Here is a 25,448-nt window from a genome sequence, read left to right as displayed (position 1 = left end):
ATATGCAAAATAAATCGCTTAGGAAGAGGTGCCACGAAAGCTCCCTTGTGTCCTATACAAGTGAATATTGAGGTGTAATACGCAAAACAAATCGCTAAGGAAGAGGTGTTACAAAGCCTCTCTCATCACTTCTCATACGGCCCTAGCACTTGTTCAGCTACGTAATTCTCCACTTTTGATGGTGTAGACACTTGGATAATATTTAGACTAAACCCAGGTGTCTTTTGCCCAATAGATGGACTGTCAATAGTCAAAAGGGGCAGTAGAGATTGCTTTGAACTCACTGGTACTATGGTTTCCATTTATCTCATCAAAATCGTCTTGTCCCAGCCAAGTTATAATACCCAAGAGCATAAAGCCAGATAAAATTTTTTACAGATGAAGAAGAGAGGAAGGAAAAGCAAAGTAAAAGACTTCCACATACCAAGTTAAAAGTGTCCTTCATTCATTAAAAAATCATTAACAGTTGGACTTCTGTATGTTAAAGCCTAAGGGGAAATTAATCTGATGATATGCTGGAAAGTGTCAAAAATATCTTGAATGGTCTGGTCCTATGGAGTGAATGGGGAGTGAAAGATTGATTAGGAGCGTGTGTGTGTGTGTGTGTGTGTGTGTGTGTGTGTGTGTGTGTGTGTGTGTGTGTAGTAGATGAGGAAAGGGGGAGCGGAGATCGAGGATGGGACTGAGAGATGTGATGGAAAGGTACATGAATATGAAAGGTGTAACATGGAAAGGACAGCCTGATGACGGAGAAGGTGGTATGGGGGCGTTTTGTTTTTGGCCACGATCTCCGGGATTCCCATATCTGGCTGTAGAGACTGCCTTGGAGATCTGGAAACGCACCTTTTTTTTTCTTTTTTTTTGTGGCAAATTATATCCCAGAGTACATGACGGTAGGGAACTAAAAGTACGCAAATTACACGAAGGAAAGCACCAAGGTGCAACAGGCATAATAAATAACTAAGAATAAATGATTGGTAGTTTACAGTACGACCTTCAAACTTACGACAATCATTAGCCTTTTTTTATAATAGAAAGTCGGGGAAGGAGCTTAAGTGAGGTCTGATAGAGCAAGGGGATGAGTGAGAGGATATAAGGCAGAGCAGAAGGATGGTGGATGAGCTGTAGAGTTAGATTAAGACTATACTTTTTGTTCAATTGGTTTCTTGATTTTTTTTACTTCTCTAGTGAATAGTTTTGGATTTTTTTTTTTTTTTTTCAGTTCCTTAAGTGGTGATACATCCGCGTCAACTTCCCCCTTAAGTGTTACGACTGCCCGTGTACTCGTCGGCTAACGAAGCTCCCTAACACTTCTTCCTAAGCGATTTACTGTGCTTATTGCTCCTTACTATCATCTGAGTCATTTAAATTATTCCAGTGCCACCATTTTCAGCATCAGTAACTTTAAATCGATATTAACCAGCCGTATCCAAAAATAAATCGTTCAGGAAATGCTAATAGGGAGGTTCCTCAGCCAATGAGAAGCGGGCCAAAATCGTCAAAGCCACTCAGAAGACGCCTCTCCCTGTCCTCTTACAGTGACCTAAGCTACAACAACATCAGCAGTCTCCCGCCGGGCAGTTTCCTGGGGGTGCCGTACCTACAAGACCTTCTGCTTCAGGGCAACGCTGTCAGCGCCATACACAACAACACATTCCTTGGCCTACGCAGACTCCAGGTTCTGTAAGTATATCATCATCATCATCATCATCGCCTTCTCCATTATCATCATTACTCTCACATCGTTATCACCATCACCAACAACACATTCATCATCCTGCAGAGGGTCCTGTAAAAATATTATCATCATCATCATCATCATCATACACACCACTTTCATTGGCTTAGGCATACTGCAGATTCTGTCAGTACTAAACATCATCATCATCATCCGGATTTCCTTTCTCACCCTAGGGCAGGGTGAGGAGTAGCAACGTTCAGACACCCCAAGTCTGCCCAGTCCAATGGGCCACGCTTCCATTCACTCATCATTCAAGCCCTCGGAATCCTGGCTCTATCTGATACGCCAAAAACTTTTATCACATTCTGTAGCTTCACATAAACGTATCCGATATGTAATCAGTAACGTAAAGCTTTCAACACCTTTCTTTTTAATCGCTTTCCTACCACCTCGTAATTTTTTCGTTAGTCTCATACCTATATACTATTTTTTTTTTCAATTACGGAAAGACTTCTCGTAATGAAGGGGTTATTGAAGACTGCATCCAACTCCACTGTTTTACAAAGTCTATTATAAGATGAAGCAAGTCATCTAAAGGAAACAAGAGGAACGCCATGTGTTACTTCAACGACTTGAAAGTGTTAATATGATAGGTCACTTTTTTTTTTTCATCTCGTAACCTCTCACCCTCGCACTGCCACTCCATTCATTCCCTCACTGACAGGCTGCTGCTTCCCTGTACAAAAAGTTAACTCCAGTATTCAAAAGTATTCGTGTGTGATTTGGTTTTGTTTTGATCTTTATCTTCCATTAACTCCTTTCATTTTCTCTGTTTCTTTGTATATATGTTGTCTAGGTGCTGAAAAGAGGCGCTTTCATTGGTGGCGCCGATGTAACCGAAGAAGGATGGTGAAGTGAAGGATAGGGATAGTTCCAGTCTACGATCCACCGGGTACACATTCAGATGAACGGCAATCATCATCATCATCATCAACAATATATATATGTTTCAGATCACTGCACTTGAAATCATCCTTCCATGTGTGCTTTATGTTGCTCTTTTTTTTCTCTCGGGTAACATTCGAACCATTAATGCATTTTGCCACTAATTTCAAAAACTGGCATATGTAGAGATGGCCACTTACCACCCATTCACTCGATGTAGTGTTCTATCTATCTATCTATATACCTAGGCTGCTTCCCCCAAGGAAAGGGAGGTAGCCGAGACAGGACGACTCACTCTCCAACATTTGAGTCATTGCTCCAACCGGATGTGGCCTTTAAATGTTAATATCCTAGGGGTGGCTGGAGTTTAGTGCTCATAAAAGGCCACTCAAGGGCCGCTGCGCTTCATAGTGCTGCGTTTACACACACACACACACACACACACACACACACACACACACACACACACACACACACACACACACACACACACACACACACACACACACACACACACACACACACACACACACACACACACACACACACACACACACACACACACACACACACACACACACACACACACACACACACACACACACACACACACACACACACACACACACACACACACACACACACACACACACACACACACACACACACACACACACACACACACACACACACACACACACACACACACACACACACACACACACACACACACACACACACACACACACACACACACACACACACACACACACACACACACACACACACACACACACACACACACACACACACACACACACACACACACACACACACACACACACACACACACACACACACACACACACACACACACACACACACACACACACACACACACACACACACACACACACACACACACACACACACACACACACACACACACACACACACACACACACACACACACACACACACACACACACACACACACACACACACACACACACACACACACACACACACACACACACACACACACACACACACACACACACACACACACACACACACACACACACACACACACACACACACACACACACACACACACACACACACACACACACACACACACACACACACACACACACACACACACACACACACACACACACACACACACACACACACACACACACACACACACACACACACACACACACACACACACACACACACACACACACACACACACACACACACACACACACACACACACACACACACACACACACACACACACACGTAGTGGCACAACAACTTTAACAGAATATATCAAGCTAGTTATTTCTTCGACAGGCAACTGGAGCACAATCTCATCACTAGCATCCACCCTGAAGCCTTCCTGCCACTGCTCAGCCTCGAGGACATGTAAGTATTGCTCTTTGTCTCAATTTGTCTGTGTCTGTCTGTCTGTTTGTCCGTCTGTCTACCCATCTACCCTTGAGCCTTCTTTTCACTGCTAGGTCTTGAGGGCATGGAAGACAAAGATACAAAATTGAATAGATAGTGATGCCTAGATCTTGAACTTGGCTCTCTCTTGTATTTTGTTTTTCTCTTGGAAGGAACAGTTTTGAGGGCTCGTGGCCTTTAGTTCCTTCTTCCTAGCATTAGAAAAGAAAAAGAAATGATAAGGAGATAGATGCAACAGACAGATTGATTAACTGACTGATAATAAGCAAATAGATAGATGGAGGGCTTTATGTGTGGATAGATGGATAGATGTATATAGACCAACAGAAGGTGTCCAGGAACACCTGTTGACTTTACAAAATGTTCCTAAGCTTAAATACCTTAAACCCTTCAGTTCAGACGATTTTATTCAGTTTAAGACAGACTTTTCGTACCGAGGCGGCTATATATAATTTTCCTGAACCCGTTTCTCCTTAGAAGCCCGTCCTTGCCAGAATTTTGGAATGAGCAAGAATAAAACTGAATGGGTAACATAGTGTGATGAGTTTTTTCCCCATATGTAAGTGTTAGTCTAAGTTTTGTTCAACGTTAAATTCAACATGTAATATTTTTATATAATTTGAGACGCAATATCACAAGATCAGCTACGAGTGGCGTCGTTATTAGTTTATTCTTACCAATACCAGACGATTTTATTTCACTTTAGAAAGGCGTTTTATATATATATTAAAGGAGATTATTAATGCCTTATCTAATTTTTCTAGCTTCAAGATTCTATTCTCATCCGTAAAAAAATAATATTCGAAGTGGCAAGAATTAAGCAAAAAAAAAAAAAGAGAGAGAGAGAGAGAGAGAGAGAGAGAGATCCCGAGCTCTTTAAGAAGGTCATCTGAACACTATATGTAGCCGTTTTATGAGGAGAGTTCTCCCTGTCGCAGCAACAGTGTGTTCCTGTAGGTGCTGTGTGAGTGAAGCCTAGTACATATAAATCAATCTGTACAGGTGCATTCGTATATCACCTACATGAGAACCTACAGCTCCCTTGTGAGTGTCTTTAGAAGCTATACCTAGTGTGTGAGTAGAATCCTTCCCTGGTGAAGCAACCTGGGGAGCAACATGTTACCAGTGCTGTTGTGTGAGTGTAGCCGTGTATAAGTTAGCATCTATGAGGGCAGTCATGTATAAGTCAGCACCTATGAATGCATTCATGTATAAGTTAGCATCTATAAATGCAATCATGTATAAGTTAGCATCTATTAGTGCAGTCATGTATAAGTTAGCATCTTTGAGTGCAATCATGTATAAGTTAGCATCTATGAGTGCAGTCATGTATAAGTTAGCATCTATGTGAGAGCCATGAATCCATAACCGTGTGAGTTGAGTACGTGTAACCTGTTGAAAAATAGAGTTATTCCAGCAACCTGGGCAGCAACATGTTTCCGCTGCTGCCATCACGCGGGCTGGAGGGCGCCGTGGCCATCAAGGTGCACAACAACCGGTACCTGAGGGAGTTTCCAGCCCCAGACAGCTTCCCAAAGGTCCGCAGTCTGACCCTCTCATACGCCTACCACTGCTGCCCATTCCTCAGGTTGGTGATACGCATGCTTTACCTTTATAATAACACTCTTAGGCTCAGTCTTGGTGGTTAAAGAAGCTCCCTAGCACCTCTCCATTACCAATTTATTTTCGGATACGGCTGGCTAATATAGTTTTGTACGTTATATATGCAGAGTGTGGTAATATTAGAATGATTTAAGTAACACAGAAGACGACGACAAGGTGTAATAAGAAAATAAAATCGCATAGGATGAGGATCCGCAGTTTGACACTACCCTACACCTGCCATTGTTGCCCGTTGTTTAGGATATTTATGTATTTATCTTTATGTTAACACTCTCAGGGTGTTATGTCCGCAAGGTCCTTACTTCCCTATGAGACACAGCCTGACACTACCATGCACCCACCACTGCTACCCCTTCCTCAGACTGGTCATTAGCACACTTTACATTAACTCCTCCAGCATAATGGCTTCCCCAAGGCCTTACCATTGTCTTCCCAGGGGATGAATGCTAAAATCCTCATATTCCTGCCACTTTCACATGTTACTTAGAAACTTATACGCTTTTTTTTTTTTTTTTTAGAATCACGAAAATATGAACGTCTGAAATGGTTTTCATAATTGTGCATTTTAGGCACTAGACTGTTTCTTTTCTCTCATTGCTGGTTTTGATACGCGTTAAACTTATTTGAAACCTATAATGTGTAAAATCGAGATATGAAGTGCATAAATACATACTATGTTTTCTTAAACCCGACAGTGCAGCACACTAATGGTTTCTGCAGGGCAAAGTGGGTACAGCAATGTAAGACGGACGGAGACGGCCAAGGAGGGTACGATACATAATTCATTTTGTGTGTCAGGCAAAACCACCAGGACCCTTAGATCATTAGGCCCTCCGGTCCAGAGAGGGTTAACTCTAATTTCGTACTCTGGAGATGCATTTGAAGTGAAATTGTGTTTTTGATCTCTTACCAATTCGAAGATGAAGTCTCTTGAGATAAATCATGATTTTGATGCTTATCTTAATGTGTTGAACCTTTGACTGCAATGTTTTTCAAGCGGACACATCTCTCATAATGTAGGCAATATTTTTACACAATACTGAACATCGTGCTTGAATGTCAAAAAGGAGCCTTTTTATCCCGTCGATCCCATGACGTATTTTTTGTATTTATTTCTTGCCACTTTTAGATTATTAAACTTCAGGAATAACCTATAGTACTGTAGGGGTTATTGACGGGTGTATCTAAGCTCTTCAGTCTGAAAAGTGTATCTCAAGCTGAATCAGATAGCATAGAGACGGCATAAACTAAACGAAAAATACCTCATAGGACTGAAGAGGTTTATCTAGCAATCCCCAATATACATTATAAAGCTTAGGTGAAACTTATTATTAAAGTTTAGGAGACAATAATTTTAGTTCCTCTTAGAGACATATTTTTTATGTTAGTCGGATGTGACCTTATACAGCTTACGAGAGACTTATTACACTTCTCAAATACTACTTTACGAGTATACATTTTAGGGCCGGCTTTTTATTCTGTTAGGAGAAGGCTTTCTGACCCTGCAGCCTGACTGTTGGAGCCATGAAACAGCAGGATGAGTGGCTGTGACAAGTGATATATTTTTTAAACAACTAGACTTTTACGCAACTTATTCTTCGACCTTGCAGCGTTAGTGCGAGTGAAGATGCAGTCCCAAAATATGAAACTGAAGCGTGTGTGGCAGCGACAAGTGGTACGTTCTTGCTTTAAACAGGTTATCTAATGCTGCTTAAGTGAGTTTATTTTTTCGATTTTAACAGCCTGAGTGTGAGCAAGGAGCAGCCCCAGATCCAGGAGGACGTGGTTTTTGGTGTGGAAGACCTGCAGAGCCTTGACCCAGCCATCTGGAACGTGTCAAGTATCTGGCCAGAAACCGGTGAGTCGGAAGATTCTTTGTGTATCTCGATTACAAATGGCTGATCTGTTGTTAAGGCCGAGTGAGTGTAAGTGTAAGCAAGAACCTAATTATTGCCGGTAATTTTTGGAACACCTGTACCGTGTAGAGGTGATTAGCTTGCATTCCATACTTCGGAGTGCAGTCAGCAGTGATACAGAAAGATTAAGCGGGTTCTATCACCACCACAGGTTTCAGAAATTATAGTCAAATGCTTGGGGCTTGTCCATACACTCAAGCTCTTTATAAATAAATCAGGCCTTCCTTCAACATTTGGTTGCGCTGCCTTTGTTGCTTAGTTTCATCTTTCCACAAGTCACATGCATCCAGAAGATTCTTATCCCTTACTTTTTTATACAACACATGAATCTACATTTCATTTCTATGTGCCTCTTTTTTCACATAATCTTTCTTGAAAAGATTCCTTGTCTATAAAAGTTTATTGTTCAGACAATTGACTACTGTAAGTTAATGATTCGACACTGAAGACTTGTATATTTTTGTTACTGCACACATCCTTAAGTACTCATTCTATATGACATGAAGCCTTCATAACGACCTTTATCTCGATCAATCTTGGCAAATGATCTCCTGGGAACGAATATTATATCTGTTCAGCACCTGCATTCACGGAAGTAAATTTTGCCTAACCGACTACCTCAGCATTTACCAAAAGCATTTGCCACATTCTTATTAAAGTTTGTTACCAAAGTATTCAAGAAACCTCTGTTAAGGATCAGGTATGGTGTAAGGTATGACACGTCCACTGGTAACAAACATAATTTCAACCAGTAAACAACGAGCTTGGAACACATGCTGGCTTTCAATCAGTTATCAAAAATCCAAACAAATTCGTCTTCATAACTGTAAAAGGGTTCATATAGAAATTGCCTTACATACAGAGTATTTACATAGAACATTGTGTGCTTGCACTCATTTCCATTGTTGCTTTGAAAAGCTATTTAAAATACTGACTAAGTATAGGAATAATAAGACCAATAGTTGTGGTTATGAAAATATACTTAATTCTGTTTGGGTACATTTTAAACATACTTAGCGTGACGGCAAGGGTTGGCATGTTTTGTCCCAGTTCAATAGCCAGCGTCATGAACAGGTATAATGTAAAAATAGCTAAAATAAATGAAACAAGTGATGAGATCGACTATTTCCAGTCCACATTATTGACCGATTAAGAATGTTTAACCAATTATCGGTCATTATACCAGGTTTCCACATCCACTGACGTTTACTAGTTATGTTTTTTTGCTTAACATTCTTTGGTTATTGGTTTGTCATCACTCATTTAGAAAACACACAGTATGCAGTCATCTAAGAATATGAATTAATGTTAAAAGTGAAAAAACAAAACTATTTTCTGATGGCAGTAATAATAATAATAATAATCTCATTTGCACCTTTATAGTTACAAGACATATTTTATGCATTAGACAAATTTCATCTAAAGAAGCGGCAACAAAACTAAATCTGTAATTATCCATCACAGCTCAGTTAAAATCGTTGCTTCTTTCTCTTGGGAATTGGAAAAAGGCTTGACAAATAAGATCTCAATTTCACACATCATTAAAGGTGCACTCAAAAGTTTTCATTTTATTTCTTTTTCATATACGTGCAGGCAGTAGATGGTAATACATTAGGACTATACTCGTACACTTGACATTAAAATAAGAGGAAGGGAAGTAACACATTGCATAAGGTCTCCTATGTAAGTAGGTGATGTATAGGGATTGGGTGGCGTACAGTTGTTGGTTAATGGTTTGTGTGTGTGTGTGTGTGTGTGTGTGTGTGTAACTTACCGGGTCGGTCAGGATCACTTGATGGTCGTGATCGTCAGCTTTTACGCTCCCGGAAGGGAGCTGAGAGCTCATATAGTCCGATCTAAGGGCAAGGCTGTGACCTTCGCACACGCACACACCCGTCCCCTTGGTCGAGGGGGACAGTAACCACCCACTTCATCAGTGCAACTTTTCGCAACCTGAGCGAGGAGCGAACTCCCGTCTACCAGATGGTAAGCAAGAACGCTACCACTGAGCCAGCGAGCGGTGTGTGTGTGTGTGTGTGTGTGTGTGTGTGTGTGTGTGTGTGTGTGTGTGTGTGTGTGTGTTTGTGTGTGTGTGTGTGTGTGTGTGTGTAAATTATGACTCACATGCCAATAAAACTGATTCTTAACACTGCATTTTTATTTTTATATTCTACTCTGATCATTGTGATGCAGTAAGAAAAACTTCACCTGTTAGTATTCTCGTAGGCCCGTATTTTTGTCGGTTGAGGAAGCTCCCTAACACCCTTTCCCTAGGCGATTAATTTTGTTTATTACACATTACTGTCCTTTTCTGTGCAATATACCTCCTTTCAGTATCGCCATACTATGTATAAGTAGGGTACAAAAGGGTATTAAGTAGTCATATCCAAAAAGAAATCACCAATGAAGAGGTGTTAGGGAGCTTCCATAAACGAGAATACGAGCCTTAAAGTCAGTATCTGTTTTTTAGCATTTGTTTTGGAGTCAAGGAATTTCCCTGGTATGTACAGTTCGGTAAGGCATGTCACTTCACTTTTAAGATGAACAGTTATGAAACTCTACACGTAATTAGGAAAAGTTTGCTGGGTTCCAAAGAGCGCACCAGAAGGTTTCAAAAGTTATCGTTCACTCTCCCGTTACTTATGGTAAGGATCTGGATTAAGTTCACAACAGTACGTATCCCTTCGAAATCAGTCATGTATTAACTGACCTCTTGTGAATTTTGCACTACAAGGAAGTTGAAAATATCGACAGTGATTATTTTCATAACACTAGCACAAATCGTTTTTTAAATAGATATTTTACTAATATCAGTATAAAACGAATTTTAAACAGAAAAATATACCGTGCAAATAGCTTTGAAATTATATCAGGTACTTGCTGAATAATATTATGCATCGATTTTCTATGAATATGACGAGAACGATCCTGACGACCGTCCATCTTTTCACAGTTTGAAGAATTGCGTATTTCCCTTATTTTCGGCTACATGAAACCATAACACTGTTTAGCAAGTACGTGATATTATGTCACAGCTATTTTCACACGACATTTGTCTACTTGAAATGTGATATACTGGTGATACTATGAAAATTATTAGTCGATACTTTCAACTACCAAGTGGTCAGTTATTGATAGTATAACCAGATCGATTTATGTATACTAGTATATATATATATATATATATTGAGAAGGAGGGGCTAGATATGACTCTTTAACCCCTTCATTCCGGCGTTGAGCTTACTATTCTATTCTTGCGAACACCAGACTCTTTAGGCGGTATTCTCGTGCGATAAGGAAGTTCCTGAAAACTCATCGTTACCAGTTTATTTCTGATTCTGCTCTGTTACTATATTCTTGTGTGTTATTCGAGCAATCTGTGTCAATATTAAAGGGATATAAGAAGCAAAAAAGAGAGTGTTTCGGGGAGTTTAGAAAATAAATCATTAAAGAAATGCTGCCAGGGAGGTTCCTTAACCTACGAGAATACGGGTCTTTATTTCAAGTTAGGAATGCCCTCTAACAGTTGAAGGAGTTTATAAAGTCTACGTAAATCACCTCTACTTCGATAAAAGTATATTGTACTCGGATAAATACATCTGGAGGGAAGCATGAATTAAAATAGAAATAAAAATCATCAGACTAATATCTTTAACTTTTTCAGTGGCAGATATCTTTACCAAACTGAATAATGTCACCTTGAAAGACTAAATAAGGTAGCAGAAAATCCTCACATTATGTCATATTGTCTATCTATAGCTAGACACCATAATCTCATAAGAGGTGGCAGTTTGCCATTAAATTAGTTGTTTTAGGGGGAGGGGCATTAACCCTCCGCCAATCCTCTTGTTGATAATTAGGGAACATGTATGGGTTGATAATATGGTTACCACCCAGCACTGAAAATAGTTTCTTGGCTTAAGCAAACCATTTGGTTTGTCACTCAGTGTAAAGCCACCTGAAAAGGAGAGTAATAAAAAGTATGAGTAATAATACTTTACGGCTCTGGCTAGTAAAGACACCCAGTTAATGATGACGCAAATTGCATCATATCAGTGTTAGTGTCCAAAGTAACCAATGACGTCATTATCAGTGCTGGGCTGAAGAAATACGGATTAGGCAATTTTGGACAAAAATATTCACCCCAAATCAAGTTTTAGTGTGAAGTGTGTCAAACCTTGATGTGTCATAGGGGAGGGTGTCTATATCAAGACCAGCACTCTCAAACAGTCGCTGTCCTACCGGCTTTCGGCAGGTGGGGGGAAGGTCCGTGCGATTTTGGGTGGTTTACTCGAAAACTATTGGTCATATTGAAATTCCGGAAACACCATGAGAAAGCTTGTGGAATTCTGCACATAGACGTATACTTTGCTCTTGGACAGTGTGGGCAAAATTTTCCACTAGGATGTTTGGAAATTATGGGAAACTATTTTTTTTTACTCTGGAAATAGCTTTATTCTCACTGCATTTTGGTACTTTTAGTCATCAGTTTTGTGTGTTTTTATTAGCTTATTTATAGTATAAATAACAGCGAGGATGATGGTATACAACTTATGCCAATATAACCAATTTCCTGGGGTAAATAAAATCCATGGGAATGTTTTTCTTGCGCTCCATTCTCTCTGATTTTGACCCAGAAACTAATTGAAAACTTATGGTTTCCGAAAGAGTTAAATTCTTTTGCATTATTGAGCATGCATTTTAGAGTTTGTCAGATTTATCCACAGTACAATACACTGGCTGAGCACAGTACTCAAGCATGAGAAAAACCTTACTTTTCTCCTTCTACTCTAACCTGGCCTAAAACTGACATCTCTCCACTTTACTGAGATATAACAATAGATTAACACTCAAATTTTATGCTAGTCACGAAGAAGTGCTCTGGAAAGGATGTTGGGTCATAGTATTGCCATCCTTTGCCAGTGAACTATGTGAAAGAAATTGTAAAAGGACAAAAATCTAGGCCAGGTTAAGGTGAAAAGAGTATAGCTTCTTGGCCCGTATGATCATTGGTTATGGAAGCTCCGTAATACCCCTCGTTAAGTGATTTATTTTACTTACTACTTACTCTCCTCTTCTGTGTCATGTAAGTCATTCAGATACCACCATACGCAATGTAAATAACACATAAAAGTAGATTAATCACTCATATCCAAAAAAATAAATCGCTAAGGAAGAGGTGTCAGGGAACTTCCTTAACCGACGAGAATACGAACCCTTGTCTGGTAATTCTATTTATAGAGAATATTTCCCCAGGTAGATTTTCAGGGCACGATGTTTATTCCTGCACAACTTATTTATCATAAACAGTATTGCATCCTCTTCATAATGTTTTTGTCATGAAGCACTGGCATAATTATATTTTTAATTTTCGTCACTAAGTGCACACATGATTATATTTTTAATTGAGCATACATGTACGAGCAGATAGACACAGCACATTTCTCGTTAACTGTTCAGCAAGTAGTTATACTGTACAGCGTTTATTCTAACTTAGTATAAAATTATCGTCTATCTATCTTGAATTCCACGTCTTAGCAATAAACTGACACTGGAATATGGTGCCAGTCACGAAGGAGTGCGCTGAAAAGGATATAGAGCCACAGTACTGCCTTTTTCTGCCACTGAGCTACGTGAAATAAGCCACAAAAGGACTAAAATCTGGGCACAGTTAGAGTAAAAATGGCATAGTTTTTTTTTTTCTTTTAGCTGACCAGTTGGTTGTTGGGGCAGATTAATGGGAAAACCTGAAGGTCATTATATTCGTGGATTATCCTTTTTTTTTTTTTTTTTCTATGCCATGATTTTTATAATACTTTTTTTTTTTTTTTAAATCTAATATTCTTCTGCAATTCAACTTTATTTTCTTTGCATTGTTTTTTATTCGCTTAAGCTGTACACCCATACAGAGATAATCATTTTCGCCTCAATGACTAAGTAGATAAGTTTAGGTTTAGGTTAGGTTTATTAGGTTATTATTGATTTGTGTTATTTACTTTTTGTTTAAAACTGTGACCACCCTAAATGAACTGCCTTTCATGTTTAATATACTGTTTTTAAGCTAATTTGTCAAAAGTTTTCGTCCTTTGCAACTAATTTGACATAGTTCGATAGCAGAATAAGACAGTACTATGGCTCTGTGTCCTTTGCATAGCACTTCTTATGACTAAGATCATATTGTAGTGGTAATCTATTGTTAGATTTGGCCATTCAAGATGAAGAAAAGGCAATTGTAGGCCACTGCAGAGTACACAAAACATAGTTAATACAGTCCGATGTCCATGCCCGGTTGGTCGTGATGAAAATTGATGCACCGGAATTATTCACGGATTTTAATAATCAAATTTAATCTGACGGCCATATGTGAACCTTCTTGACATAAAAAATTTGGATACTTGCCTCTTCCAGATAATTTTAAACTATGGATTTTTTTTTTTTCAATGACAGGGGTTAATTACTGTCTTCAGTAAATCCTTTCTGAGCTAAAGAAGAGAGTTAGATAAAGTTTCTGGTAAAGTTTGATTCAACAAAACATCTGAAGAAGCTGTAATGGATAGATGACACTACATGACCCTGATGGCAGATGAAGCCAGGCACAAAGCACAGTATTCCTATGCTCATGTTCTGCTTATACAGTATAGTACTGCACTCTTTTTACTTTAACTTGGTTTAAAATTACCATCTCTCCATACTGAATACGAGCTGCAAAAGTAGATTAGCACTAGAATATGGTGCTAGTCATGAAGAAGTGCTATGAGGAGGACAGAAAGCAGTAGCGTTACCGTATCTTATTCAGCCACTGATCTTCGTGAAATTTATAAGCTACAAAAGGACGAAAATCTGGGCCAAGTTGAGGTGAAAGGAGTATAGGAGTTGTAGCTCCAGGTTCATCTGAAATTGAACCAAGTAAACTACAGGACAAATAAACCCGTCCCGTACAGTCCACCTTCTTTTAGGGATATCGCGAGATCTGAGGAACGTTTGTACAATTCGGCAAGGGAAATGTCCAGTTTTATAAGTGTGAACGTTTGGGGGTAGGGTAGCGAGAGGCAGACCGAAAAAGATCTGGGACGAGGTCATAGAATGTGACCTCAGGGTTAAGTAAGTAAGTAAGTAATAAGAACTAGCACCAAGCCCAAGAGGACTATATGACACTAACCTCAGGGTTAAGGGACTGAACAGAGAGGCTGCCAAAGATCGAGCAGCGTGGAGAGTCGCCATTAGGTGACCAAGGTCGATGTATGCATGCATGTTTGAGCCTTCATAAACGATATGAATGGCGCGATCACATGAAGCAATACATCTCTGGTACATTGTTACATGATGATGCTACGAAATAAAACTATACAAAATGTGGAAAATTATTGTCTTGAAAACTGATTGCATTCGGTTACTATTAATGCATCATTCGTGTTTCACAGTATTGTGAAAAGGACGATCAACGGTATCTGAATATATTTTGGGCTGTGTGATTGATTTGAGGAACGTGATCCCGATTTACGAGACGCATTAATTATGTAGACTTAGTTTGTCTTTACTTTCACAAATAGGAGTAGTAGACTGTTATGCTATCATATTGCACTTCTGTTCGTCGCTTAAAATCATATCTGTGCATGTACTTGCAGTCAGCTTGCTTCGATTTTAATTATTTTTCCCTGCATCCTTCTTGTCGTGCCCTGTGCTCCCCTTAGGTTCCCAGACCAACTTTGCGGCCATTTGGGCTAACCTGGCTGGTGACTTCCCTGCAGCTGCTCTGAGTGCCCCCACCACCCTGGATCCTGTCCGCACACCCACACACCACGTCACCTGCAAACCCCTACCAGGTCAGTGTCTGTAGCTCACCCAACCCACCCAGTATAATTCTTGTTTACCCTTACACAGTTAAGTGAGGGGCCCGTATTCTCGTCGACTAAGGAAATTCCGTAACACCTTTTCCTAAGCGATTTGTTTTGCTTATTACATGTTACTTTCCTGCGTGAACATTAAATCCTTCCATTATCGCCACATTCTGCATAAATAATGTACAAAAGGATATTAACCACCTATATCTAAAAATAAATCGCTAAGGAAGAGTTGTTAGGGAGCCTCCTGAATCGACGAGAATACGAGCCCGAATAATACTGTAGTGGTGACATCCCTCTGTGTAGCTGCAGATATTTAGGAGCATCTTGAACAGGTATAACAGGCATTCCAATACTATTCCTATTTTCAATAAACCTGAAAGATGGAGGGTGGAAGTGATCCTATCCACATTTTATTAGCACTGGTAAACTAAATCCAAACTGACTTTATATTAAACCCCCTGTCACTCAGAAAATACCTACCAAACTAAATGGCTGATTTTGGTGCCAAGGGACATAAGATTAAATTGGGAATACCAGTTATTCAACAGACAATTATAAATCTGACTCCCTACCAAACTGTTAGTGCAGAATGTGGACAAAATATATGTGTATTAGGATCAGGTCAACAGCACAGAGCCCTCAAGCTGTTGTTGCTATTCTTGATGTTGTTGTTATGTACGTAGGTGCTGTTGCAGATGGTGTTCATGTTTTTTTTTTTTTTCACACACTTTCACCAATATGACCGAACAGCTCCACTGCCTGGCTATACAGAGGATTCTCAGCTCCCTCCATAACCCCCACTAGCAGGATGGTGGATTATAGGAGGAGGGCAGCTTTAGCCTACAGTCAACCGGGATCATTTTCAGATGAGGCTGTGAATAGTGTGTGAGTGAGTGTGTGTGTGTGTGTGTGTGTGTGTCTGTGTGTGTCTGTGTGTGTGTGTGTGAAGGTTCTGCTTGTGTGTGTGTGAGCTTTATACATCAGCTGCAATACCCCCACCCACCTCTAAGCCCGTTAATGCTATGTGTGGACTTCTTGGACTGATGGACGCCGTGTTATGGTATGTGGTGGGAATGAATGTGTTAATGTGTGTCTAATATGGTACACTGCACAATTAAAGGATATGTCAATCGCAGACCCTAACCCACCCCAACAGGTCTTTTTGTAGTGTGTTTGGCCTTGTTTGACTGTGGATAATATTGTGTGAGTGTGTGAGTGGTGTTCTATGTAATGAGTGTTTGCGATGAGGTATGTGTGATGGTGTTTTTGAGTATTTACATCATCTGCAGCTCTACGCCCACCATCCACACCAGTTTACTTTGTTTGTGGACATATTCAGTTGGTATATGTTGTAACGTGTTGTGTGGATGATGTGTCTGTATATAACAATGTTTGTATTAGGCTGGTGTGTGTGTGTGTGTGTGTGTGTGTGTGTGTGTGTGTGTGTAAAGGTCCTTATTGTGACTGTGCTTGTACATTTCGTCAGCTGCAGCTCTCCCACCTCTCCCCCCAAGGCCGATTCATGCCCTGTGTGGATATATATGACTGGTGGTCTCGACGATTGTATGTGTGTGTGTGTGTGTGTGTGAATTTTCTGCTCATATATATTTAATTATTGCTGGATACATGTGATGGTGCTGTGTATTAATATAATTCACCTGCAGCCTCCCACCTCTCCCCCAGGCCCATTCATGCCCTGCGTGGACCTGTTCGACTGGTGGACGCTGCGGTGTGGTGTGTGGGTGGTGTTCCTACTGGCAGTGCTGGGTAACGGGACGGTGGTGGTGGTGCTCATATTCGCCAGGGCCAAGATGGACGTGCCAAGGTTCCTCGTGGCCAACCTAGCCCTTGCTGATTTCTGCATGGGGCTCTATCTAGGTCAGTAGTGCCCAGTGTCACCATCATCATTAATCATTATCATCCTTTTCATATCATCGGTTTCTTGTCACCATCCTAACCCTCGCTAGCCCCTTCATAGGAATATATGTAGTTCAGAAAACAGGAGTCATCATCATCAACTTGGCCTTCCCGTTCTCTAATATGTTGCCTATATTGTCTTCATATCGACATAGACTGTATCAGCACCATACAAGAGGATTATGAGGTGTAATATTCAGAATAAATTGTACAGGAACAGGTGTTAAGTAATCTCCAAAGCCACGTATGATACGAGTCTATGAGAGATGTTTTTGCAGGAGTGTTGGCTGTGGTGGACGCTTCTACACTTGGCGAGTTCCGCATGTACGCTATCCCATGGCAGACGTCGGTGGGGTGTCAGGTGGCCGGATTTCTGGGCGTGTTGAGTAGCGAGCTGTCTGTTTATACCCTCACCGTCATCACTCTAGAACGCAACTACGCCATTACTCACGCCATGCACCTCAACAAGCGCCTCTCCCTCCGCCACGCTGTCTACGTCATGATTATTGGCTGGATCTTCGTCTCCATCTTGGCACTGTTACCTCTCATCGGTATCTCGGATTATCGCAAGTTTGCTGTGTGTTTACCCATTGAGACTAAAGGCGCTGGTCTGGCATATGTGGTATTTCTAATGTTCATCAATGGATTATCGTTCTTGATACTTATGGGCTGCTACCTAAAGATTTATTGTGCAATACGAGGATCTCAAGCCTGGAATACAAATGATTCAAGAATTGCCAAAAGGATGGCACTTCTGGTTTTTACCGACTTCATTTGCTGGGCTCCTATAGCATTTTTCTCTCTCACGGCTGCCTTTGGCTTACACTTAGTATCGTTAGAGGGGGCTAAAGTGTTCACTGTGTTTATTCTTCCATTTAATTCTTGTTGTAATCCATTTTTGTATGCTCTCCTGACAAAGCAGTTTAAGAAAGATTGCGTCATGCTTTGCAAAACCATAGAAGAATCTCGGGTAACAAGAGGAATTGGTCGCTGTCGTCATTCGTCAAATTTTAGCAACCGCCAGACTCCGGCCAACACCAACAGTGCACTGGACAATTCCTGGGATAAGGAGAACCAGGGTCGTCGCTGCCACAACACTCAAGAGCCAACTAAACTCTGCCAGTGTCTGCATATATCAGCACTTAAGTACCTTTTTTGTCATAGGGATGTTGAAGAAGTTAACTTTGCTGGAGAGTACACGTGCGAGCAAGGTAAACATGCAGTGAAGAATAAACATGATACGTGTATTTCCTGCGAGACACACAGTTGTTCGTGGTCTGACACGTTGCGTAGAGGTCAAGCAGTTATGTCCTTAAGGCTCCTGGATAGTCGGCGACATAGCTCGTGGTACCTGTCCCGTAAGCCATCACAGGACAGCAACCTTTCCTCTTCTCGCAATGACTCTTCAGCAACCACTGCTTCAACATCCACTTGGCGTTTTTCCAGGTCCTCTGTGTCCTCTGATATCTCAAGCAGTGGTTCCCGAGGCCTAAATAAAGCTGATGCAGCCACGGCATTGAGACTTGGTTCCCTGCGAGATCGTGGAGGGGAGATCCACACTCAGGCAGCAGCGAGGCAGATTACTCCCCATCACCAAGCACTGTTGGTGAGGCAGCAGCCTGGCACAGCCGCACAACAATCTCCTACAACTTCAGCAGTCAAAGTCAAGCCATGCTTACAGAGGCAAGGAGCAGTAGAACGTGAGGCTTATATACCTTATAAAACCACAAGTCTCCTTGGTGATCTACTTTGTCCTTTGCATCCACGTTCAGATAATCTGTCATGTGTCTATGAGCAAGACAGTTACGAAGACGAGGAAGCTGATGCATCAAAAGAATGTCCGAGTCCTCGTTGTCCCATGACAGGCCTAACTGTAGATATTCTTCCACGTCAAATTAGGTCCGCCTCATCTCACTGTGTAAAAGATTACGACAACAGTGAGCACTGGGTGGATGGAGTCAAAGCTACTAAGGTATCACCTGCGGCTACTTGTAAATGGCCACCAGGAGCGAGGTGTGTTAGCCTCACTCTTCTTCCACAGTCCCATCTTCAGGCAAGCCCTTCACATTTCCCTTCTGAGGGCCACCTGCCCAAGTCTCCGCACAGAACAGAACTCCTTTGCATCACCAATCTGAATATCCCAACATTTGTGGTTTCTGATTACCACGACGATTCTGAGCATGTCTCTGGACTTTGTGATGCAGACAATGATAAATTAAACCAATCCAATAAAGTCAAACTGGAGAACACCATAAAAAGTGATGAGCCAGAAGAATGCCAGGAGTCTTTACCACTCACCATCTCTGGAATATGTCATGCCGGAAAAGAGAAATACAGCCGGGCCAGCACTTTCAAGCCTGAAGACACTGGTAAAGGTGATGAAACAGAAGAGTGTTGCGAGTCCTCAGCACTGCTCGGTGGTCGAGGTGGAGGTGATGATGATGGTGTGTCTGAGGATTATGTAAGTGGAAGAAAACCGCTGGAAACGCATTTACCACTTGATGATGCTTCGTCAGAAATTCATCCCCTTATATAGTTTAAACAAAGGATAATGAGAGCGTATGATTGTGAGGCACAGTTTCTTCACACAAGACAAGGATTTATTATTGTTGGTTTGGAACGTTTTTAGACTCCACAAGTGTTATCAGTCTCTTGTGTGCAGTCAAATACCAAAATCCATTCGTCTCTCCACTCTCGTTTACATTGCTTGATTCATAACTGCTTGAAAGAGATGTATTGGACAAAGTCCATATTACTACCCATGGAGGAATGAAAATATGCATATCAATTCATTACGTCACATTCAGCTGTCTATGTCTGTGAATCCAGCCGTGAAACTGAAGAACGAGAGGCGAACGGACCTGAAGATCTGGTTGTACATTAGTGTGACATTCCTTCAATCAATCACCCTAAACACAGTAGCATAAAACTCTAGCTATAGCCTGCCTCCAGCCAAAGGTACGATTAACCCCTGCCGTGCTGATTCTTTGTATGATAGTTTACCTCCCATGGGTTATTGTTTTGTAACTTATGGAACTTGTACGTCGTACGAGGCTTGCAGCGTGGCTGGTGCAGACATGTATTGTGCCCGACATAAGGTAAGCAGCATGGCAAGGATTAAAGGTGAGCAGAAACTATGACTGTCACGTGAAAAGTTACCGCCAGTTCCGTATTTACAGGTAGGCTTCAAGGTTCAAGCCGTGCAGCAGTAATGTTTCTTTATACTGAATTGGATTAACCTTCTCATGAGAGATACCCAGCATAATGTACGTACCGTAAAGAAAAAGAAAATGCTGAACAAGAATGAGCACTCAGAGAGAGCAACAACCTTGGCCACCTATTGGTCTATGAGCCGAAGATGTGGCTTTCCCTTGCCCTTCATCTTTGACCAATTGCTCTCAAAAGCAAATGAATTTATTCTTGCCTGACCCTTCATACTTCCACCAAGCTTATCCAAATCAGATGCAAACCTTTGAAGCTGACATTGCCCTGTAACTCTAGACCCTAGATGCTGATCTTTCTCTGTGACCTTGACCAGTGACTGATTGTTCTCTACAATTAATCCCTTCACCCTTCCCTTACCCTGAATCTTTCCATAAAGTTTGATACAAATCGGAGAAAAATTGCTTAAAATGATCTTGTCACGTAACCTGACTGTTGACCTATTCTTCTCAAAAACAATGCAGGACGAGCATCTTATTTATCATGTCTAAAGGAAATGTCGAGGTTGACTGCAAGTGAGTGCCGAGGTGCATTCCACTATGTGGCTACTGTGTAGCTATAATCTGTCAACCCCATGTCAGTATCTGTAGATGCCCACCAAATGGAGCGATGGGCTAGAAGCTGCACGTATATCAGCATCAGTAATAAATTGTTCTCTTTCATAGCGACAGGCATACACATTTATATTTTTTCAGTAGTGAAGCCATGGTAGTAACTAAAAAAATGCAATCAGTAGAGGAATTAATACAATCCTAAACTATGGGACCAAAGGGTTTTTACTAAATTAGGTGGGAATAAATTTTTGGTAATCCACTTTGGTAAATACACTTCGGGTAAGTGAACAAGGAATAAAAATGAACTAATGAAAGTGAGCTCAGAGGTCAAGGCGCCTCAACTAGCATAATGTGAACATATCTGTAAATGTCAGTACCATCCAGTGACCATTAGGTGTGTTGAACAATAATTTTCAGGGACAGTTGTTGAAAAACAATCAAATGAGCTTTCAGTAATATGTGTAATTGATAAGATAGTGAAATTAATCTAGTTTACTTATTTATGAATGTTTTATTTTATTTATATTTTACCTGAAGGTCATCACTATGTGACTGCTAATGTTTAATTATTGCTGATTACTTTGTCAAATGCGACAAAGTAACTGGCACCCAAGTGGCAGTGTCAAATTAAGTTTTGTATTCGTTCAGTATATTTGTCAGTTTCAGAATCCATATATCTAACTGTACTGTAACAGATCGATTAACTAAAGGAGTTAAGAAAATGCTTTCTCTAATGATCACAGTATCTTTACACCTGTTACGTGTGCACGATCAGGAAATTTCTGCAACCAGGTGATCAGCGATTTATCAGTGAGCAATGTCACTTTTTTTTTATTTAATCCAAATTGCAAATACATATACATAAGGTTTTATTTCATGCACTGTATAAGGTTCCATCTGTATTAGATAACGACAGCAAATATGGTCATAAATACGACAAGATACTGGAGTAGCCTATATTTCCAAACATTTCACGCAGTTTCAGACGATGATAAAAAAAAAAAAATCTGGTCGACTATATCATATAATTCCTGAATGGAGAGTGTGTTCCATATATTGTATACAGATCCTTCTCTCTGCCCTATTGATTAAAATGGCAGCCACTCAAGGAGATATCAGAGAGTGTTTTCAAATGCTTCATCCACTGTTTCATCCATTGCTTCAAATAATGTCCCATCTGCATGCTATACTGATAAAAACTGAAGGTATAAGATCCTGAATAACATTTTTTTAGGTTTTCTCCATTGTCTCAAAAAATATGGATGGAAAAAGTAAGATCAGGAAGCACCACATGCATAAGACGTTACTGGATAATTTTCAGACCTTTCGTCCGCTTGTTAAGAAGACAGAAACGGAAAATGTACTCTTTTAATCAAGCGTACAATACTATACATGAATGACGTGTGTATAAATTCCCTTCTTTAACGATGTATTGATAATAATAGAACTTACTAGAGGATTTCCACAAGTTTCGTCCACTTTTGTAAAATTAAATGATCGTAAAAGTTCACATTTAATCATTTGTACAAAAACATTAAAAGAACGATGAGTCAAGAGAATCACAGGGAAGATGGGCTACATTTTGTTCAAACTACAGTATTATCTCCTTAGGTATGGTTCCGGACATTAATATCCATCCACTTCATTTTCCTGTAGATCGAAACAGTGAGCAGTAATTTCTGAATCCCACTGATAGGACGATAAGGCCAAACAACTTTTTCCAAATATTCCTTAAACGTTTCATAAGTGTTTAGCTAAAAGGTGGATAGATAATTATGTCCGCAACCGTGGATGTGTTTTGTAATTCGTGTAATAGTACTGTGTTTTATGTACTATTTATATGTGCATATCTCTGCTATAAAAACCACTGATTAAACCGTTCAGGACGATGACGTGTTTTATATTTTTTTCCTCTACATTTTTTTTAATTACCTAAAGCCCCCCACCCCCCACCTCTTATTGAAAGTGTTAATGAAGACTATTTAAATCCTTGCATTTTGGAGAATATGCGCAAAGGTAAGTGAAATTGGTTGAAAAGATCAGGAATAGAGTAATTTTGACGACATGATGACAGTGAATACTTTAAAGTCTAGAGCTTTTTTTCCTTTTTTTTTTTTTTAATTATTTAGCACGGTGGATAGGCTCAAGTCCGTTCCCTGAGGTCCAGCCGTCCTATGTGCAACACAGCTTCGTATTTCACCAACCTTTTCAGCCAGATGTCTTATTTAAGTCTTGCCAGCTCTAAAGATTTTTATTCAAGTTAACATAGACTTTTGTAACATGAGAGGTCAGCTATGAAAATTCAATACCCATTTACAAATCAGAAGAGTCTGTCAGATCCCTCTCTATCCCCGACAAGGAGGACGGTGGTCTGCTGGAGATCACCAACTTCAGTCTGCAGTCCACCGGGCTCAAGTCAAAATATACCTGGGGCTGTAACAAATACTACAATACTTGTTTTACTTGAACTTAGCCTAAACTGCCACCTCCCCATCTGCAGTGGTAAGTTTTAGCAAGAGATTAACGCGAGAAAATTACATTATTCATGAAGAAGTGCCAAGGGAAAAATGCAGAACCGAAGTATTGGCTTATTCTGCCACTGAGGCGCATGAAATTAGTATAAAAGAATGAAATTTTGGGTCCGATTAAGAGTAAAAAAATTGTATACTATAGGTCTCTAAGTCCATGAAACAGTCAATAAGAGTCAATACGGCTCCATTAAGGTACTAATTTTGAAGGCATGTACCGAGAAGCAACGCAGCCATTAAAACAGTTTCACAGAAGCACATTTAAAACATTCATAAAATCCTATATAGCCCCAAAAGTAGCTAATCTACTAATATGAGATGAGCAATGCATAATATCAGACTCTAAGACCAAGTGCAAAGACTCAGATGAATTGATTTTAATGGTTTGTGAAGAAGCACATCAGTATTAGTTGCTGGAGCTTCACAACCCTTCGTTAAATGGCCTTGGTGTGGTATGGTGTGGGAGGGTGGTTTTATGTGGTGAGCGTGTGTGAGAGGGTGGTGTGGTGTGGTGTCAGAGGGTGGGATGGCGTTGTGTGTGTGAGAAGATGGTATGGTGTAGTGTGTTGTGGGAAGATGATATGGTGTGGTGTGGTGTGGTGAGATGGTATAATGTGGTGTGGTGTGGGAAGATGGTACAGTGTAGTGTGGTGTGAGAGGCTGGTATGGTATGGTGTGGTGGGAGGGGGCGGTATTGCGAGACTTGTAATGTGGCTTCGATAGTTACCAAAGTCTATGGCGGTAAAACTCCTCGAATTGGAAAATCTTTAGTGAGAGACAGAGGAACAGGGCTGCTTCAAAAGACGCTCTCGCATAAAAAAAAAAATAATAATAATGTTCGGTGGGGAAAGAAAACAGTGAGTGGAATCGGTGGAGGAGAGTAGGCAGGATGGGCTGGAGTTAGGGAAGATGATGGGGTAATGCGGGACGAGTGTATATAGTAAAGATAGATGTTATAGGCAAAACAGTATTGGTGTGGTGGTGACTTGGAAATTTTCTCCAAGAACTTGAAGATCAGTTCCGAGATAGAAGAATGCACGCGTCACTTTCAAATGCCTTGTGTCATTTAGAGCAGGTGGTGCTGGAGAGGATAGCAGGTGATGATGTGTATATACCTGGGTGGCAGAGCTGCCTGGTTATACAGACTTCCCCGTCTTCTTCCCTGTCTCCCGAATGAAAGACGGTAGACTTCAGAAGAAAGGAAAGTTCACCGTGGAGTCCTCTGGATTCACGTTCTGACGAACCCACGGGTATTAAAAAAATAAATAAAGTCCCCAAAACAGCAACAAACGAAATAGCAAAAAAAAAAAAGAATAACAAAAACAGAAACACCCAGCACCTAACAACAACAAATTGAATAAAAATAATAAAAAAATAATAATAAGTGTATAATAATAATAATAATAATAATAATAATAATAATAATAATAATAATATGATAATACAGTAATAATAATTAATGATAATAGTAATAGTAATAATAATAATAATTATTATTTTTATTAGTGGTGGATGGGGACGCCCATCATCCACTCACTCAATGTAGAGTGATGCCATATGAGCTCTGCACTGAGTGACAAGCCAAATGGTTTCCTGTACCCGGGAAACCATTTACTACGCTGGGTGGTGACCATATAACCGGGGTTTCTGGCAGAGTTAAGTGTCCCCCAGATTTCCCTATCCAAAATCACTTGATCATGGCATTCATGGCATTATTATTATTATTATTATTATTATTA

General features: G+C 40.4%; 1 protein-coding gene across 1 annotated transcript in view; it reads left to right on the top strand.

Annotated features, from left to right (window-relative positions):
- Positions 1-23,648, top strand: part of LOC145405340 (uncharacterized) — a 94,373-nt gene extending 70,725 nt beyond the window's left edge. The window contains exons 12-20 of the mRNA XM_080276751.1: positions 1,540-1,683; positions 3,992-4,063; positions 5,523-5,697; positions 7,262-7,269; positions 7,483-7,586; positions 15,336-15,467; positions 17,172-17,366; positions 17,684-19,866; positions 23,469-23,648. Coding sequence (XP_080132877.1) covers positions 1,540-1,683; positions 3,992-4,063; positions 5,523-5,697; positions 7,262-7,269; positions 7,483-7,586; positions 15,336-15,467; positions 17,172-17,366; positions 17,684-19,866; positions 23,469-23,648 — 3,193 coding nt within the window. The remainder of the gene's footprint in view (positions 1-1,539; positions 1,684-3,991; positions 4,064-5,522; positions 5,698-7,261; positions 7,270-7,482; positions 7,587-15,335; positions 15,468-17,171; positions 17,367-17,683; positions 19,867-23,468) is intronic.
- Positions 23,649-25,448: the final 1,800 nt, after the last annotated feature.

Source organism: Coenobita brevimanus, chromosome 66 (assembly GCF_032717465.1).
Source record: "Coenobita brevimanus isolate Jiangsu-jjx chromosome 66, ASM3271746v2, whole genome shotgun sequence".
Lineage (NCBI taxonomy): Eukaryota > Metazoa > Arthropoda > Malacostraca > Decapoda > Coenobitidae > Coenobita > Coenobita brevimanus.
The sequence above is the reverse complement of the archived record's forward strand: the minus strand, read 5'-3'. Positions and strand labels throughout refer to the sequence as shown.